At 50.4% G+C, this 18,955-nt stretch overlaps 2 protein-coding genes across 2 annotated transcripts in view; one reads left to right on the forward strand and one right to left on the reverse strand.

The window, feature by feature from the left end:
- Positions 1-10,310, reverse strand: part of Trub2 (TruB pseudouridine synthase family member 2) — a 13,225-nt gene extending 2,915 nt beyond the window's left edge. The window contains exons 1-6 of the mRNA XM_059259936.1: positions 9,621-10,310; positions 8,356-8,490; positions 7,042-7,116; positions 5,603-5,664; positions 4,352-4,433; positions 353-425 (exon numbers count right to left, since the gene is read on the reverse strand). Coding sequence (XP_059115919.1) covers positions 353-425; positions 4,352-4,433; positions 5,603-5,664; positions 7,042-7,116; positions 8,356-8,490; positions 9,621-9,729 — 536 coding nt within the window. The 5' untranslated portion in view covers positions 9,730-10,310. The remainder of the gene's footprint in view (positions 1-352; positions 426-4,351; positions 4,434-5,602; positions 5,665-7,041; positions 7,117-8,355; positions 8,491-9,620) is intronic.
- Coq4 (coenzyme Q4) lies at positions 10,127-18,737 on the forward strand. The gene is made up of 7 exons (XM_059259934.1): positions 10,127-10,484; positions 10,567-10,698; positions 11,807-11,903; positions 12,421-12,523; positions 17,090-17,219; positions 17,672-17,765; positions 18,154-18,737. Exons 1-7 carry the CDS (start codon positions 10,400-10,402, stop codon positions 18,323-18,325), a joined length of 813 nt encoding a protein of 270 aa, XP_059115917.1. The 5' UTR covers positions 10,127-10,399; the 3' UTR covers positions 18,326-18,737.
- The last annotated feature ends 218 nt before the right edge of the window (positions 18,738-18,955 follow it).

Genomic DNA, 18,955 nt, shown 5'->3' on the forward strand with positions numbered 1-18,955 from the left:
CTCCGGCTTATCCTCTGAGCATGTTCCCTGAGGCAGTTCCTGTCATCTCAGCAGGCTGTCCCTGTCGTGTTCCTGTGCTCACCTGGAACATGATGTTCGGGGACAGGTCTGTAAGACAGGGGCTTTTCCTGTCCCATCTACAGGCAGCTGGCTACACTGTCCTGGAAGCCATGGGGCTGATGCCCGGGAGAGTCAGGAGTCCCAGGCAGCCTGTTGGGGGGCTCTCAGCCAAGCTCTCAGCAACTAGATGACTCCATCCCCCGGTCCTGTGCCTCACTGGTGTGGACCCAGGTTCCTCCCCCTTTAAATCACCTGCACTTAGCAGGGCAGAGGGAATCTGGGATCTACTTACATCACCAGTGCCTTTTGGTGGGAGCCTTGGATTATAGCCAGGATACGGTCCAGCAGTTCTCTGGTCACATGGTCTGGAAGAGGCACAGCACAGGGGAGTGTCAGTCTACAGATGGCCACAGAGGACAGCCTGGGCAAGTGCCTTCTACCCCAAAGCAGCCCATTTGAAAATGGCCAGAGCATCCAACGGGGATGGGCGGCGGGGGTGTTATAGGAGGTTGGGTCTGTTTACAGCCCTTCAGAAAGGGCTTAATAGCACTGGGCAAGTGGTGTATCCCAGGTACCTGAGAATCTAAGGCAGGATGATAATGAGTTGGGAGGCCAGCCTGGGCTACATAGCAAAATGTTGTAACAATAAAAATAATCAACCAAATAAGGCTGAACGTGGTGATGTGTCTTTAATCCCAGCACTCAGGAAGCAGAAGCTGGCAGACGAATCTGTGATTTTGAGGCCAGCCTGCTTTACATAACAAATTCTGTGCCAACGAGGGCTACATTAATGAGACTCTCTATCTCAATAAACAAACACATAAAAAGTTGCCAGTTGTGGTGGGAGTGCAGGCAGATCTGAATTAGAGGCCAGCCTGGTCTACACAGTGAGTTTTAGGCCAGCCAGAACTAAGTTAAGACTCTGTCTCAAAAGATAAAATGTCTCAGCCAGGTGTGGTGGCTCGCACCTTTAACCCCAGCACTTGGGAGGCAGAGGCAGGTGGATCTCTGAGTTCGAGGCCAGCCTGGACTACCAAGTGAGTCCCAGGAAAGGCGCAAAGCTACACAGAGAAACCCTGTCTCAAAAAACCAAAGGAAAAGAAAGGTTGAGGGTGGGGCTAAGATGGCTCAGTGGTTGAGCGTACTCACTGCTCTTACAGAGGACCTGGATTCTGTCCTAGTCCCCACACAATGGCTCATAACCACCTGTAACTACAGTTCCAGAGGAGTCGATGCTTCTGATCTCGACAGTTTCCTGCATACATGTGGTGCATGTACCCAGGAACATACACATACACGGCAAATTATTTTTAAGTTGATGGAAACTAGATTCTCTGCTCAACAAGATTCACAGTTGTGTGTAGTTTCCTCAGGAATGAAGGTCAAACACAATGTGACGTGCCCCCCTAGTCTAGGGCTGTCAATGCTAGTGACCACAGGAGGCACCACCTGGTCAGAAGCAGAAGCAGGAAGCCCGAGGGAAGAGCAGCTCTGCCCCAGGACCTACTGAGGGCTGAGTACCTAAGCCTTGGATTTTCACCAACTACCAGGAGCTGAGACCAAGGGGCACAGTGGTGGCACATGCCAACCTCTATGCAATGCCAGAATTTGGGAACAGTGCAGGACTGAAGCCCCATCAACTGCTGTCTCCAACCTATCTGACTGCACTGAACTGCCATGCTACCTAGAACCGATGATGTGCTACTGTCTCCCTGCCCTCTGGCAAGCCCAACCCAGTGCCTCCTCTTCCAGGAAGCCCCTCCCCCATTCTCCTAGCTTCTTCCTCTTCCAGAAAGACCCTCCCCCCATTCTCCTAGCTTCTTCCTCTTCCAGGAAGCCCCTCCCCCCATTCTCCTAGCTTTTTCCTCTTCCACCCCCCATCCCCCTCCCCCCCCACCCCCCACCCCGAGTTCTAGGTTCTTCTTCTTGGTCACTTTGCACCTGGGTCTTTCCCAATACCAATGCACTTTGACTTTTACTCTGCTTCTTAATCATATAACTGAGAGACAAAGAGTTAGGGATTTTGCTTAACGGTAGAGCAAGCACAAAGTCCTGAGTCTGGTCCTCAGTACATTGTAAGAAAAAAAAAAAAAAGATGCATGAATCTCCTTTTAAAAGTTATTATTGGAACTGAAGAAATGGCTCAGTGGTTGAAAGGGCCCAGGTTCAATTTCCAGCCCCCACATGGCAGCTCACATCTGTCTGTAACTCTAGTTTCAGGGTTTCTGACACCATCGCACAGACAGACATGCAGGCAAAACACCAATAAACACAAAATAAAAATAAAATTTATATATATATGAAAGTTATTATTATTAGCCTGGTGGTAGTGGCCCATGGCTTTAATTCCAACACTCAGGAGTCAGAGACAGGTGGATCTCTGAGTTCAAGGCCAGCCTGGTCTACAGAGCAAGTTCCAGTACAGCCAGGGCTACACAGAGAAACCCTGTTTCAAAAAAACAAACAAAAAGTTGTTGTTATTATTATTATTATTTTAGCTTTTTTGAGACAAGGTCCCACTGTGCAGCTCTGGCTGTCCTAGAACTTGCTATGTAGACCAGGCTGGCTTCAAACTCACAGAGCTCCTGCTGCCCCTACCTTCTGGGTGCTGGGATTAAAGGTGTGAGCCACCATACCTGACTCTCCTTAAAATTTTTAGGTTAGATGGGGCATGATACTGGTGCATATAATACCAGCATTCCAGAGCCAAAGGCAGAGGGAGGTGGAGCTCTGTGAGTTCAAGGCCAGTCAGGTTACAGTTTCAAAAAAAAAAAAAAAAAAAAGATTAATTTAGGGCTGGCAGGATGGGTCAGTGGGCAGAAGTGCTTGCTGCACAGAACTGGCAGTCTGGTGGGAACTCAGCCCGACGGAGGGTGAAGAGGCTCAAACTGGTCAGTCTTTGCTCCCTATTTTATTCCCTTACAACTAGAAGTTGTCGTCTGCCCCTGCTGAGTTTGGAATCCATGGTAGAAGGAGAGAAACAAATCTGGAGAGCTGTCCTGGAATCTCCATTTGTGTGCCCTGCCTCACTCTCTTAAACACACACACACAAATAAATCAACTAAAAAAGTTAGGTAAGCATGCCAGGCATGATGGATCCCATGTGTAATTCCAGCACTCAGAGGCTGACATAGGAAGACCGCCATGTGTTTGAGGCCAGCCTGGGGTATACAGCAAGACCCTGTCTCAGAAAAATATTCTAGATGAGCCTCTCCCTCTCTCCCAGATTCTGGCTTTGTCCCACCCTGTTTCAGAATATTTGTGTACACTATGAAGATGTGCCTCTGCTTAAGGTGACTTCTGATTGGTTTAATAAGGAGCTGAATGGCCAATAGCTAGGCAGGAGAGGTTAGGCGGGATTTCCAGGGAGAAAGAGGAAGAGAAGGAAGAATCTAGGTGCAAGGATCTCGCCAGAGACTCTGAAGTCGGACATATGGTACAGAACAGAGGTAAACGAGCCACATGGCAGAATGTACATTAATAGAGACAGGTTAATTTAAGTTATAATAGCGACCTGGAAAAAACCCTAAGCTAAGGCCAAGCTTTCATGATCAATATTAAGTCTCTGTGTCATTACTGGGGAGCTGGTGGTCCCACGGAAGAAAGTCTGACTACACTTGAGAAAGCTTGTTACACCACCCAGAAGCACCAACGTGCTCACTGTTTCTAGGTGTTTGGGATGCTGACACACACTGAATGTACAAGCACAGCTTTGCTGTACCACATATCCTCAACCTGCTACCAAAGGGGTATGTGAAGCCAAGTTCATCGCTACTGGGCCATCTGATCCACCATGTGTCCTCCAGTGCCTGGTTGATTGCTGATGCCCAGAACTATCAGTTGTCAAATGAACACATGAGGCCCCAGGGCAGGTCTTGGAACATAGGGCTAGTGAGAAACCATCCATCCCTATCCATCCATCCTTCATCCACACACCTACACTTAACAGATCCTTGACCTTGTGCAACTTGTGTGGCCATTCGATGAACTTCACAGTCCATCCCACATGAGGACCGTGAAAAGCCAGATCAACAACAATCATTAGTTGGTTTCCATTCTGAGAGCGCATCTAACGCAAGACTGAGGCGGGGGAGGGAACACTGGAATCAGGTGAGAAAGCAGGTCCAGGGCACTCTGGGAGACAGGGAGTGAGCACAAAGCTGCAGCCTGAGCTTAGTGTGCCAGAACCAGACAGACACCAATGTGATCTGGAAAGGTCAGGAATCCAGGGGACAGGAAGAAAAAGGGAGGCTGAGGCAGCCACCTCTCCTGCCCCACCTCTGGATCTCACCGTATGTGGTCTTCTCTATCAGCCGCCCATCTTCACAGAAGTTGTCTGTAGCTCTGCCTAGGAGGCCACGCACTGTGTAATCCTGTGGGGACAGGGCAGGGAAGTCCCCATTCTAAGCTCCGGCGCTAAGGAAGTGCCAGCCTGATGCTGGGTGGGGCCGCGTGGGGCTCCATACACAGCATTCCTGCTGCCTTCCTGCCCTGGGGGAGGCTGTGGGCCCGGTTCCCAGTGACCTGGACAGGGTGCCAGCACTGGTCTCCACCCACCTGCAGCCACCCAGCCAAACCGAGCAGAGTGTAACGCCACGTATGTCCTGCCAGCCTCTGCCCAGCCTCTGCATGGGCTAAGTTTCAATGCCCATGTCAAGGCCAGTGCTCGCTGCTGCTCACAGAATTCTCCTTCCTCGAACTCTGTACAGACAACTGCCTCTTCCCGGGTGATAACAGATGGTGGTGACAGTGATATTGACTCAGCTTGTACTCTGTGCCAGGGACTGAGCCAAGGCTTCACACGCAGTCACGTTAATCCTCAAAGTAACTGTCTCAGGGAAAGTTCTCTACATTTCCCACCACTTGAGGAAACTGAGGCACAAAGATGCTCCACCAAGGACAGGTGACCTGTGGCTGGCAGAGGGGTAAAAGATGGATTGCTGTCCTTTTTTTTTTTTTTTAACTGCTGGGTATGGAGAACCTTGTTGTGCATATTAGGCAAGTGTCTCACCACAGCCCTGAATCAGGATTATGAACTGGAGCCTTTTGGTCCCATATTCTGTGCTGTTGAGCACTGAAGACATAGACCTAAAGTGTCCCCTTCACAGTACCACAGTCTATGGCCCCATCAGGCCCTGGGGGAAGCCCGAGGATGGGCCGGTGACATCCACATCTCAGCCTTGCATGAGAACAGAACAGTGCTGGGCTTGGACTATGGTGTGGGACAGATCCAAGCTCAAATTTCAGCTCCTAAGGCTTTAAGGAGTTTGTGACCCTGGCTAGGCACCTTCTTCCTAAGCCTCAATCTACTCACCTGGAAAATGGGCGAGCAGGTAAGTGGGGTGGGGCTTCCACGAAGGGATCCACACACAGTTCATGGCTGTGGTCAGAGTACAAGGCTGGGTAATGCTATATCACTAGTCTTTCCTAGTCACAAGATGACAGAAAATGCTTGCTGGTAGCCTGGGTCTTCCCTGTCAGTGACCCCTGGGAAAGAACCAAGGGATAAACAGGCTGTCCCCATATTTTTGGACCACCATACCTTGGTGAGGTGAGCATCATACATGTCAGTGAGGAGTCTGCATCCATGTCCCACGGCGAGCACTGAAAGGCAGCCAGACCCCTCTCAGACCCTCCTCTTCCCTGGGACTACCCTTGCTGCTCCCTGCCACCAAAACACTCTCCCTCCTCTTGCTGCTGCAGCCAGAAGGGGACATGGAGAGCTCTGACACCCAGGTTAGAAGCCTCTCTGAGCAGATCTCAACACTGATCTCCAGGGCTCAGGCAAGGATGGAATCTGCCTCATGGTAGGAAATGGGCCTGAGTGCCTGAGGAAGCTCCCAAGGGGCTCTGAAACACCCCCAAAGCAGAAGACCACTGTCCCAGCTCCACCAAACTGCAATTACATTTGAGGTGGGAGGGGTGGCCCACACCTGTAATTGCAGCCCTTGGGAGGCTGAGGTTGGAGAGTCTTGAGTTCCAGGCCTGCCTTGCAAGTATTCAGCCACTGTCTCAAATAAATACACAAATACATACATTTTAAAAATAAAATAAACCCTGAGTCAAGGTGACACATGCCTATAATCCCAGTGCTCAAGAGGATCAAAAGTTCAAGGTTATTCAGAGCAAGCTGGAAGCCAGCCTAGGCTCACTGTCGCAGAAAGCAAAAGTGAGTATCTGGGTCTTCTGACCCTAACCTTTAACGTCTTCAGCCCTCAAGCTCTGCATCAGTACAACAGACAAAGGTGCTCAGGCCTGTGGATACCACACAGATTGAGAGAGGCAATGCACAGGAAGCTAAGGGTACAAAGGAAAGACCTAGAACAGTGGCCCATGGGGCCACTTCCTGCCTATTCCCTGATCTGTTTATCCCTCTGTCTAAGGAAATGAATGGCTTTCCATTCACTGTTAGAGAGGGGGACAGGGAGGGGATATGAGATCATGTCTGACTGCCTGTACCTCAGGAAGAAAGATGAGGGAACCAAGACTGTGGAGGCTGGAAAGCACGGCTACCACATGACCCTGAGGCCACAGATGGCTTGTGACTCGGGGCTTTGTATCCATCTCCAGCAATATCCAGACCCTAGCCAGAGGAGACAGAGTCACATGCCTAGGCTGCACCCTCACTTGATGGTGGCTCCTCTGGGGACATGAGCATTTACTGGCCAGGCCAGGTCACCTCAGCTCCAGTCTCGGTCTCTTCACTCCTAACATCACACAGCGTCTGTCACAGGTTTGGTAAATCAATGTCCCCAAAAGGCCGTGAACCACATGCCATCCTGAATCACATGCCATGTACCCCTGACGGAGGTGGGACCTGCTGTTCACAAATCATCCTCCCAGCTGATGAGACATACGGACTCACGGGAGACAGCAGTGGTGAGAAAGGAAAGGCAGGTAATATGTGGGCTGCGCTCCTGACCCTTCTGACGCTTCCCCACGCCCACAGCCCCACAGCCCCAGGCTGAGCCCATCTCTCACCAAGAACGCCAGAAGCCTGGGCATCCAAGCGATGTCCAACACCAATCTTCAGGCTGGTGAATGCTGGGCCACGTACTGCAAAGAAAAAGCCAGTTCATTTTCTCAACTAATGAGCCCTGGGGATGGCTTTGGCATGAGGCCCTCATTCCTAGAACATCAGACCTGTTGGGGGTCAAATTATGACTCTCAGCCTCCGCCTCCATGGAAGCTGGGACCAGGACTATTTCCCCAGTTCCCTGGTCCAGAGAAAGGGCAACCCAAGAGTCTCCTTACTCTGCTCTATCATCTTTCTCCCCTTAAGAGGCTCCAAGACCAGACATTACGCTGGGGATCCAGACTGTGGGGCTCTCCACACAGCATCTGCTGACAGAAAGCCTGGCCATTCTCCCACTGAGACTGTGGGCTCCCTAAGGTGGGACTAGGGCTCTCTGCCTACAGTACTGCCCTATGGCCCCAGAGACAGTCTCTCAACCACGGAAAGGCTGAATACAGCTTAAGGGACACTCCCAAGTGTCCCTGCACTTGGGAGGCAGATGGAAAAGATCAGGATCAGGACTTCAAGGTCATACTCAACTATATAGTGAGTTCAAGACCAGCCTGGACTACAAGAGGCTCTGTGTCAAAACACAAAAGCAAGGGCTGGTGAGGAGGCCCAGTGGGCTTGCTGCAAAGCCTGGTAATCCCACATGGTGGACTGAGAGAACTGACTCTCGGAAGACGCCCTCTGAGCTCCACATCCATGCCTTGGCATCCATGCACATGCACACATACATACACATAATACTTTTTTTAAAAAGGACCTACCTCACAGAATTGTGGTAAGGAGAAAGGTAACACGGTGTGTACAGAGTAGGTATTAATTAATAATACCTGAAGTTCTGTTTCCATCCAGAGTTCTAGAATAGTCAAGAGTCAACACACCACAGCCCACACAAATCATCAAGTCTACTTTGTTCTGAGACAGGGTCTCACTGTGTTGCCCAGGTTGGCAGGGAACTCCTGAGCTTAAGTGATCCTTCTCCTTCAGCCTCCCTAGCAGACAGGACTCCAGGTGTGCACAACTGCGTTCCACAGTGGCTTACACTTCAGTCTTACCTGGAACATAAATAAGAAGGCTCCCTCCCTCCTTTCCCTACTATCTCCACTGCACTACACTGGCAAAGCGGAGCAGTGCGAGGAAACCACATGGCCTATAAGGCTTAAAATGTTTAAAATCCTCCCCTCCTAAGGAAGTTTGTCAGTCCCTGGGCTAGAAACCTAACTCAGGCCAGGGATTTCCCCTAACGGTCAGTATTGTGCCTGGCTCTGCCTTACCAAGTCTGTGGGTAGTGAGGGTGGGTACGCTGGTGGCTGTGAGAGTCAACTTCTTCTCTTCACTGCCTTCCGCAGGGCCTAGCAAGAAGCGAACTCGCTGTTCCGGAGCAGGAGGCTTCGCTGATGCATTGAGACCTAAACACAAAAGAACACATTGTCAAAACTGTCCCAACACCTGGGAGAAGGAGTAGGCCTATGATAATGTAGAGGATAGATTTGCATAACGTAGAGAATAGAATGAGAGTCCTTAAGAAGCTGGGCATTAGGGCTGGAGAGATGGCTCAGTGGTTAAGAGCACTGGCTGCTCTTCAAGAGGACCCAGGTTCAATTCCCAGCACCCACATGGCAGTTCACAACTGTCTGTACCTCCAGCTTCAGGGAATCTGACACCCTCACATGGACATACATGCACGCAAAACACTGATGCGTATACAATAAAAATAAAGAAATTATTTTTAAAAATAAATGAAGAAGAAGAGGAAGAGGAGGAGGAGGAGCAGCAGCATCTGGACATGGGTGGCAGGGAGGCCAGCCTGCCTCTGCAGAGCAAGTTCCAGGACAGCCAGGGCTACACAGAGAAACCCTGTCTCAAGCAAAAAACAAACAAACAAAAACACAACAAGAGCCCTTAAGAAAGACTGAGCTGGAAATGCGGAAATGTATCTCACTGGATGGAATATTTGCACAACATGCAAGATGCCCTGGGTTCCATCCCCTGCACTCATAAACAGAGGTGATGGTACACTGATGTAATGGGAAGTGAGGGCAGGAGGATCAAAAGTTCAAGGTCTTCCTCACTTTACATAGCAAATTTGAGGCTACATGTGAGTTGTTTAAAAAACGAAAGGAAAAAAGAGGAAGGAAAAAAATGGGGTTTGAAGCTCAGTGTGGTGGTGCATGCTTGTGATCCCAGCACTTGGCAGGTGGAGATAGCAGCGTCAGAATTCTTAAGTCCTTGCTGATTTCAATGCCAGATTAATTAATTACTCGAAAACCTGTCTCAAAAAGCCAAGAAAAAAATGTTTCAAATTCTAACTCTATAATAGTAAACGTGCGAAAATCAACAGTATGGATGCGTTTCTCTAAGAGAAAACAGCGGAGAGTGGGTAGTAACGAAAAGTATCCAAGAGAAAACCAGGAAATGGCTATAACCAGGCAAATGTGTCACATTGTGTCTTGTGTTTATTCTGTAGGAAGAATCCGCATCAACGCGGGCCTCGGGATGGAACTAACGCAGAACAGTGGGTCCGCGTCGAAGCACTCACCTTTAAGCAGCTGCAGCTCCACGGTCTCCCGCAAGTGCAGCCATTTCAGCCCCGGAGGTTTGTAGACCGCGAAGAGCCCCTGCAGTCGAGCCAGGCCCGAAGACCCCATGGCTGGAACTCAACAGTGCCACACCATCCAGAGGCTGGGATGCAAACGGAAGTGCCGTATGGTCCTGTCCCAAATGTGTTCCCTACTGTAGGTCGCGGCCATGTTTCCTCAGCCGGAAGCGGTTCTCACCTCATTGTCCTCCGGAGGGAAACATGCGGTGGAGAAGGAAATAGGGCCGAATGTTGAACAGAATAGCTCTCGGTTATGTTCTTTCGCGGATCCCTTTCAGGAGTTTTTTGCTTATTTCTCATATATCCCAAGCTGCTCTCGAACTTGCTATGTTGCCGAAAATTCCTGATTTTCCAGTCTCTACTTCCCAAATGCTGGGGTGACAGGTGTAATTCAGGGCTTTGTTTTTGAGACAGGGTCTCAAGAAACCCAGGCTGGCTTCGAACTTACTAAATAGCTAAGAAGGACCTTTAACTGATCCTCTGGCTTCCAGCTTTCAAGTGCTGGGTTGACAAGCATGCGCTATCAATAAGGCCTGGCTCACAGCGGAAGTGTTGATCAGTGGCAGACAGATCCTGTGGCTTTCTTTTTCATCCCCCTGTCCATAGTACATTTTCGAACAAAATGCCATAGTGAGTGCAGTCCCCATGGAGTCTTTTGACTTTTCCGGCCTCCGTCGTGCCAGCGGAGCCCCGCCCACCCACCGCGGACATCTGCTGCCATGGTGACCCTGCTGCTTCGCACCCTGCTGCTTCGCTCCCTGCGCCCTAGCCCCAATCTCCTGCGCAGTCTGCGGCTAGCTGTAGGTGAGCATCTCCGACCTGGGCCTCCGCGGCTACTGGAGGAACCGGGCTCTTTTTACTGTTGTACCCCTTTCCTGCCTCGCAGATGTGCCCCTCAGGGCCAGGAGCCATGACACTCGCTTGCTGTACCCGGACCACATCCCCACCACCTCGCTGCAAAAGATGCTGCTGGCCGCAGGCTCGGCGGGAATGGCACTCTACAACCCCTATCGCCACGGTAAAGCCATTTGCTCCCGCCCCTCGAAAGCGCGGGCCGGTCATGACCTCTGTCAAAGCCTTGGTTTCCTGTGGGTAGCCAGAGTCAGGCAGTCTCGGGCACCCAAACCTGGCTACATCTACCTCATAGTTCCCAGGAACGTTTATGATAATCAGGTGCCTGGTTCTAGCCTAAGTCACTATAACGAATCTGTTGGGCAGAGGGGGAGAGGAGAAAGAAGCGTGCAATCTACAGGTCTGCTTTTTTGTAATTCTGGGGAGAGTCTGCCATCCAAGCATATTACTTACTGGACTGAATGACTTGCAGGTACACACCACATTATAACGTTCTCACAAGGTAGTAAACTTGGTTAAGGTCAAGGACCGTGGTCTTCAGCATTTTCTTTGCTGAGTCAGTTCAAGACCAGCTTGAGTTACAGAACCAGTCTTTGTCAAAGATAGAAAAGAAGATGGGAGGGAGAGGAAGAAGACATGTAAAGTTGTTTATATAGGATCACATATCTACTGACTATACCTGGACTCAAATCTAGCATCATTTTTTTAAATTGTTATTTTGTTGAAATGAGGTCTCATGTGGACTAGGCTGGCCTCTAACTCACTACTTAGCTTAGGATGGCTTTGAGTTCCTGATTGTCTTGCCTCCCCACCCCGTGAATGCTGGGATTACAGGCATGTGCCTCCATGCCCAGTTTATGTGGTGCTGGGACTCAAACTCAGGGCTTTGAGTGTGCTAAGCAAGCACTCTGCCAGCTTAGTTACATCAGCCCTTCATCACCATTTGATCTCAAGCTTGGCCTGTACTAATCAGTGGGAACGTGATAATCTGTTTTGATAATGGGCTATGAAAGTGATTCAGCACTCTGTTGATTAGTAGACTAGTAATGTTAAGAAATTCTAGTAGACTAGTAATGTTAAGAAAAACAGCTAGCTGTCCTGGTAGCACTTGCCTTTAATCTGGCACTTGGGAGGCAGAGGCAGGAAGATCTCTGAGTGTTGGAGGCCAGCCTGGTCTACATAGTGAGTTCCAGGACAGCCTGTACTACAAAGACAGACGTTTCCAAGAACAAGAAGATCCCCTCCTCCATCTGCGCCCATTTCTGTCCTTTCAGACATGGTTGCAGTTCTAGGGGAGACCACAGGATACTGCACACTGAAATTCCTCAGGGACCAGATGAAGAAGGATCCAGAGGGTGCCCAGATCCTACAGTAGGTCCAACTTTGCCTTGACATTTGGCAGGGCTCCTGATCTTTCTAGAGTCACACTGTGTCACCCTGTAAGGAGCCTTTCAGAGAACCATGGGTGGATACACTGCCTGGACACTGCTCAATACCAAGAGCACACATATGTGTATGTAGTCTGGATCCCCTGGGGTGTGCAATATGTTGTCTTAGCCCAATGTCAGCCTGAAGACCCCACTTGCATTAAGCTCTCAGTGTGTTAGCTGTACTCCTCCAAATGTGCTCTCACTGTCCCCTCCCCGCAGTGTCACTTGTGAGTACCCTTATCACAGCTGTGGCCCTTCTTTAACTAGATCACGACTTTGAAGGCACCAGCTCAGCCCTGGTTTGTGATTGTCTCCACGGTCCCCAGTACTGCTCCATTTGGGCTTGTGGCTACGTGGATGTCCCGTGGCCCTTTGCCCACCCACCTTCCTCTATGGGGCCCTCTCACTAGCCGTGGCTGACACACTCTCAGTCTCACCTCCTGCATTCTGTCTTTCAGAGAGCGTCCCCGGATCTCACTGTCCACCCTTGACCTAAGCAAGCTCCAGAGCCTGCCTGAAGGCTCTCTGGGCCGTGAGTACCTGCGCTTCCTGGATGTGAATGTGAGTTTCCAGCCTCTTTGCATCTAGCAGTTACCAACAAGGGCAGAGGAGTGGCATGGGGATGATAGCCTCGGGCAGGAGGATGCCTGAGCCGCCAACTCGGGCAGGACCGCTTTTCAGTCATTTTTCTATGGGATGGGCAAACGGGCTGGGAATGTCATCGCAAATGCTGGCACCAGCCGGAGATGATTAACCTCCTGTTGCATGGCAGCTGCCTGGCTGGGTACATGATCTGGCTGGATCCTCCCAGGGACCCTGTCAAGTATGTTCTATCATCCTCCTCTTGCAAGAGATGAGGACACAGACACTGAGCACAGCTAGTACCACTCAGGGCAGTGTTCAACCCAAGAGGACTCTCTGAACCACTGCACTGTGTTCTCCTGCCGCTCTAGAGGATGGCCAGTGTGGTACTCTCCAGCACCTGGCAAGGCAGATGCTGGGAGGAAAGGGGGTTCCCAGCTATTGAAGGACTCACCACTCAGCATCTGCCTTCCATCATTCCGTGTGATGGGGTGTAGCAAGCCAGGTCGCTGTCCCTGTGGAGCCTGTGCTCTTATTAGAGAGGCAGTTAATAAAGTAGTTTAAAAAATTCAGATGAAAATGTAGTGGTCTGGGGAATATAGCTCAGTTGGTAGAGTTTGTCCACAAAGCCCTGGGTTCAGTCCCCAGCACTGATGAGCTTGGCGTAGAGTGGAAGGAAGAGGATCCGAAGTTCAGGGCCAGCCTTACCTGCGTAGTGAGTTTTTGGCTAACCTGGGCTACACGAGACCCTGCCCCTCCCCTTTTTTGAGGCAGAGTGTTTCTTGAGTATTTAGAATGCACCAGACATCGTTCTCAACCACGGAACACAATGAACGAAAATAGCCGAACGCCTGCTGCTGGGGAGCTCTGGAGGGAGCAACACGATGGGGCAGAAGATGTCTCTGGAGCGGGTAGAGGAGGCCACTCACGGTAGAGTGGTCAGGGGAGACCTTTCCAGGGAGACTTGGAAGACGAGGCGTGGTCAGCTGTGAGGAGTTCTGGGGAAGAGCACTCTAAGTAGATGAATCAGCAAGTTCAAGGACAGTTGAAAAGGACGATGCAGAGCCTGGGTCGACAGCTCTGCTGGGACAGTGCTTGCTGCTTATGGGGACCTGAGTCTGGATCCTCAGCACCCGTGTGCAAAACCAGAGCTGGCAGTTCATACCTGTAACCCTTGTGCTTTGGAGGTAGGGATAGCTGATCCCAGAGCTTCCTTTCCAGCCAGCCGACCTGAATCAGTTCAGTCCAGGTTCAGTTTGAGACCTGTCTCAAAAACTAAGGTGAGGAGTGAGGAAAACACTCAACACCAGCCTCTGGCCACACACACGCCATACATGTGCATGTGCACATGTACACCACACACACATTAAAAAAAGGAAGAAAATCAAGTCCGATGCTATGATGTGTACCTACAAGCCTAGTACTTGAGGGAGTGAAGCAGGAGGTTTGCCACTGAGTTCAAGATCAACCCTGGCTACATAGAGAGTAACCAGCCCTGCCATACTTACATGGCAAGACCCTCTCTTTAACAGGCAAATGGGCTGGAGCGATGGCTCAGTGGTTAAGAATGCTTATTGCAGCTGGGCAGTGGTGGCGCACGCCTTCAATCCCAGCACTCGGGAGACAGAGCCAGGCAGATCTCTCTGAGTTCGAGGCCAGCTGGTTTACAGAGTGAGATCCAGGACAGGCACCAAAGCTACACAGAGAAACCCTGTCTCAGGGGGAAAAAAAAATGCTTATTACTCTTTCAGAGGATCAGGGTTCAATCTCCAGCACCCACATGGCAGCTAAAAACCTTTTGTAACTACAGTTCCAAGGTGTCTAACACTCTCTTCTGGCCTCTATAGGCACAAGGCACGTATTTGGTATATAGACACATACCCATAAAAAACACCCATGTGTATATTAAAAGAAGAAATTGACAAAACAAAACAATGGAAGGTCTGGGGATATAACGCAGTAGTAGACAGCTCAGTATGCCTAAGTACGTAGATAAACAAAACACTCAAAGGCTTGAAAGGAAAACAGTAGGCTGATAGTTATGCTGGGGCATGGGAAAGAAACTGCATTTTGTAACAGGAGCCATTAAAAGTCATTGGAGGAGCCAGACTGTGGTGCACGCCTTTAATCCCAGCACTCAGGAGGCAGAGGCAGAAGGATCTCTGTGAGTTCAAGGACAGCCTGGTCTACAAAATGAGTTCCAGGACAGCCAGAGCTACACAGAGAAACCCTGTCTCTTAATTAATTAATTAATTAGTTAATTAGAGGCATTGCTCCAAAACGGTGACCTGCCTCTTGCCCTCTCCTAGCACCTGTGCCTTGGCAGGGCAGTCGCCTGCCCTAGTTTCACCAGGCTGCAGGTGATTTCATCAGTGAGAACCTGTCCCAAGTGTCACCGTGGGAGGGACAGCTTCTGCGTTCTCCACAGCCTTTAGTCCTGTTGCCAGGGAGGGAGGAGGTCTCTTAGGGCCATCCTGGGCACCTTACCCAGCATCTTCTCTACTGTGGTGGCAGTCTAGAGATGTAGCACTTCTAGGACAGAGTTTGAGCCCTACAGAGATGTAGGTGAAGGGTCAAGATAAGACCACGGCGCTGAGGCTGATGGTCAGAGGGACAGAAGTAATGCCCTGCCTCTCTTCCTAGTTTCACAACAGCCCTACACAAATCCTTCCTGGAAAAAGCCTTCGTCTTCAGGGCACTAATGTGGCTGATTGATGATGAATGTCAGAGCTACTGACTTTAAAGGCAGCAGACTCTGTTCCAGGTTAATTCAGCCATCTCAGCTTTGTGATCTCGGGCCCCACACTCCACCCTCCTAGCCACATTTTTCTCACCTATTTGTGAAGTTACTCATAGTGTTTACCTTCTCGATTAGTGAAAGGGCAAAAATATGGCAGTGTATGTAAAGGGTGTCCTATATAGTTGGCACATAGTAGGCTCTCAGTGAAAGTAGCTGCTGTTACTACAATTGCTTTAGCCTTACACAGCAAGAGAACATAAGGTCTTGAGACCCAGCAAGACCACAGATTAACACCAAGCATAGTACTATGCCAGAGCTGCCCCGAAGCCACAGAGATCTCAGGTCCGTCAGCTCCTGGGTAAGCTGTGGGCATGCTGGGAGCAGGCCGGCCAGGCCGACCCTGTGTGTTCAGGCACTGATGCGGACTCGGGAGCAGGGCTGAGTAAGTGAGATAATCCACCTCCTTACCTGTGCTCAGAGAAGTGCCTGGGAGTGTACACACCTGTAACCCGAGCATTAGGGAGGCTGCCGCAGAAGAACTGCCGTGAGTTCAAGGTCAGCCAGGGCTACCTAACAAGAGACTTTCTGCAAAACAATGAAAAAGGAGTTATTGATCTGGGTCCTGGCACAGGCACCAGAGTCACAACAGTGAGTGAAATAGCAAGCCCTATCCTCAGGTGTACAAATTGAACTCAGGCCACATAGAGAATTTAAAGCTCCCTACTGGCCCCTTGAATAATAATAATAATAATAATAAGAAGAAGAAGAAGAAGAGGAGGAGGAGGAGGAGGAGGAGGAGGAGGAGGAGGAGGAGGAGGAGAAGAAGAAGAAGAAGAAGAAGAAGAAGAAGAAGAAGAAGAAGAAGAAGAAGAAGAAGAAGAAGAAGGAAGCAGATAGAATTAGCTTAATAGTAACATTTGGGCATTTACTTATTTTGATTTTTGGGACAGGCTCACAGCCTAGGGTGGCTTCAGATTCTCTATGTTGCTAACGATGTCCTTGGACTCCTGATTCTTTTGCCTCTACCTTGAAACTGTTGGGATGACAGCTGTGTGCCACAGTGCCTGGTTTTATGCAGTACCTAGGGTATGCTAGGCCCTCGCCCTACCCACTGAGCTTCTCCCCGCCCCAGCTCCATATCAGTCATTAAGTTCAGCAACAGTGTGTTTATTTTGTGTGCACAAATCTCTCTCTCTCTCTGTGTGTGTGTGTGTGTGTGTGTGTGTGTGTGTGTGTGTGTGTATTCTAGAGGTTGACATCATGTGTCTTCCTCAACCTTAGGTTTCAAGTCAGCTCCAACTTGGAGCTCACCAAGTCCCAGGTCACCTCCTAGCCTCTTGCCTCTTGTTTCTGCCTTGTGCTGGGGTTACAGGCACATGTGCTGCAACTACCCTTCCATTTAGTTAGTTTAGTTAGTTAGTTTAGCTGGCTAGCTAGCTAGCGTGTGGCTTCTGTGGACTGAATGCTTGTACAACAATCACTTTATTGACCAAGCCATGCTCCCCAGCTCCTAGTATGTTCATATTTTATGCAACCAATCCCAGAACTTCCTGTCTTATGAAACGTAAAGTCCATACCCACTCACTCCGCCTTTCCTCACTAAGGCTCTAGACTCCACAGGCTGCCAGCATTGTGAGTTGGAGCAGGCTCCGTGGGGCTCTTCCCCTGTTGGCAGGTGTGGATGGAAACAGAATTCTCAGATAGGGTATGAGTTTGGTGGGAGTGGCTGAAAATCAACTAGCTGCAGGCCAGATGGGCCCTGGGGGCTGATGGGGAGGGGTCTGAGTAAGGGTCATGTTTGCCAGAGGGTCTCCCCGGATACTCGAGCACCTACCCGTTTTGTGGACGATGAGGAACTAGCCTATGTGATCCAGAGATACCGAGAGGTGCACGACATGCTTCACACCCTCCTGGGGATGCCCACCAATATGCTGGGTGAGTGCTGGCAGAGAGCCAACTGAGTGAGCAATGGCAAGGTAACCCACCAGGTCTGTTTTCCGGGCAGGGTCCCTATTCAGACCTCTTTTGACCAACCAGCTCAGTTCCTGCCCTGTCGTCTGCGTTATATGTGTATCCTGGTAGCATCCCTGCTGTACATCCTCATTCCTGCATGCCTCCCCGCCCTTGTCTCCGCATCTGAACACCAAGGATCCCTGTTCCTGAAACCCTTAGCAACTCCTTGTAGCCTGCACAGACCACTGTCAGCCTGGCCTTTGAGATCTGCATGCTGTCCCCAAGATTCCCCTTTTGGACCTTCCCTCCCTTCTAGCTAAATGCCCCACAGGATGGGACTAGACACCAGCAAACAAACCCTAGAAGTGTAAAAGGAGAACATGCCTCCCTGGGGGCCATTCCAACATCGCTGACTTCCCCTCCCTCACCTCTAGGAGAGATTGTGGTAAAGTGGTTTGAGGCTGTGCAGACCGGCCTGCCCATGTGCATCCTGGGAGCACTCTTCGGACCCATCCGCCTCCGTGCTCAGTAAGTTTTCTGGGGGTGGGAGGAGACCCCAGAAGGTCTGGAGCTCCAGGAAATGGGGAAGGGCATGCAGGTGCCTGGTGCCTTGCCAGGAAGCAAGGATGAGAAGAATGAGGCAGAAAAGGAAACTCAGGCAATGAGCAAACCTAAACCCCAGGGCTTTAGGCTAGGGCCCAGGGGCTGGATCAAAATGAACAGTGTCGACATGAAGGTGCTCTTTCTGGAGTTGGACAGCTCTGTATTTAAATCTGAGCTCCATTGCAGTCAGGGTGTGTGCTATGGGGCATGGGAGCTTTCCTCACTGAGATCTACTTAGGTCTGGGGGAGGGTTGACTGAGCACAGAGTATGCTGTACCCTTCGGGACTTATGTCCTTTCTTCCTGTCCCACAGGAACCTGCAAGTGCTGTTCTCTGAGCTGATCCCTTGGGCAATTCAGAATGGGCGCAGGGCCCCATGTGTCCTCAATCTCTACTACGAGCGGCGATGGGAGCAGCCCCTGACAGCCCTTCGGGAGGAGCTGGGCATCAGTCCTCCCCCGAAACATATCCAGGGCCTGGCCTAGGCTGAGCTGCTGCATTGAGGGCCTGCTTTGCCTCTGCACACACTGCCTTCTACTGCCTTTGTTTCTTCTCTTTGAACCTTGAACTCAGAGGGTCATTGATCATAATGTTTATAGTCACTGCTGTCTGTGCCTTGAGGGCCAGCCCAGGAGAGAGCAGGCGGGTCAGTGAGGAGTTGTGAGCTATTCACAGAGAGCAACGTGTGTGCCTGGAACAGTCATCTTGGATCATTCTGGATTGTTTGGGTCTGAAGCCCCTCTTCTGGACAGTTACCCTTCCAGGGCATTCTGTCAAGCTGTGTCTTCTGAAGCCTTGATTACTCACTACATCCTGTTCCTGTTCCAAAGCCCCGAAAAGAATGGTGGGGAATGAGTGGCATCTCTGCTGTCTGAATAAAGTCTCCCATCAGGCCTAGTCTGCTGGTCTCCCTTTGCCTTAGGCCTGGGGTACTGATTGGGGGATTCCTTCCCAATTTGGACTTCAGTTGCTTGTCTCTGTCATTGGGTCTGAGTCAGGCAGTCTAAGAATCAAGCCCCTAGCCAGCAGAAAGCTAACAGCAAGTCCCTTCTATTTCTAAGCCAGACTTCTGACATCAACATAGGAACAATGATCATGCCTATGGCAAGAGTCAG

The sequence above is a fragment of the Peromyscus eremicus genome, chromosome 4 (genome assembly GCF_949786415.1).
Source record: "Peromyscus eremicus chromosome 4, PerEre_H2_v1, whole genome shotgun sequence".
NCBI lineage: Eukaryota > Metazoa > Chordata > Mammalia > Rodentia > Cricetidae > Peromyscus > Peromyscus eremicus.

Coding starts and splice junctions, on each gene's coding strand:
- Coq4 (XM_059259934.1), top strand. CDS start 10,400: ATGGTGACCCTGCTGCTTCGCACCCTGCTGCTTCGCTCCCTGCGCCCT. Junction 11,904..12,420: donor GAGGGTGCCCAGATCCTACA/GTAGGTCCAACT, acceptor TCTGTCTTTCAG/AGAGCGTCCCCGGATCTCAC. Junction 12,524..17,089: donor TGCGCTTCCTGGATGTGAAT/GTGAGTTTCCAG, acceptor CATGTTTGCCAG/AGGGTCTCCCCGGATACTCG.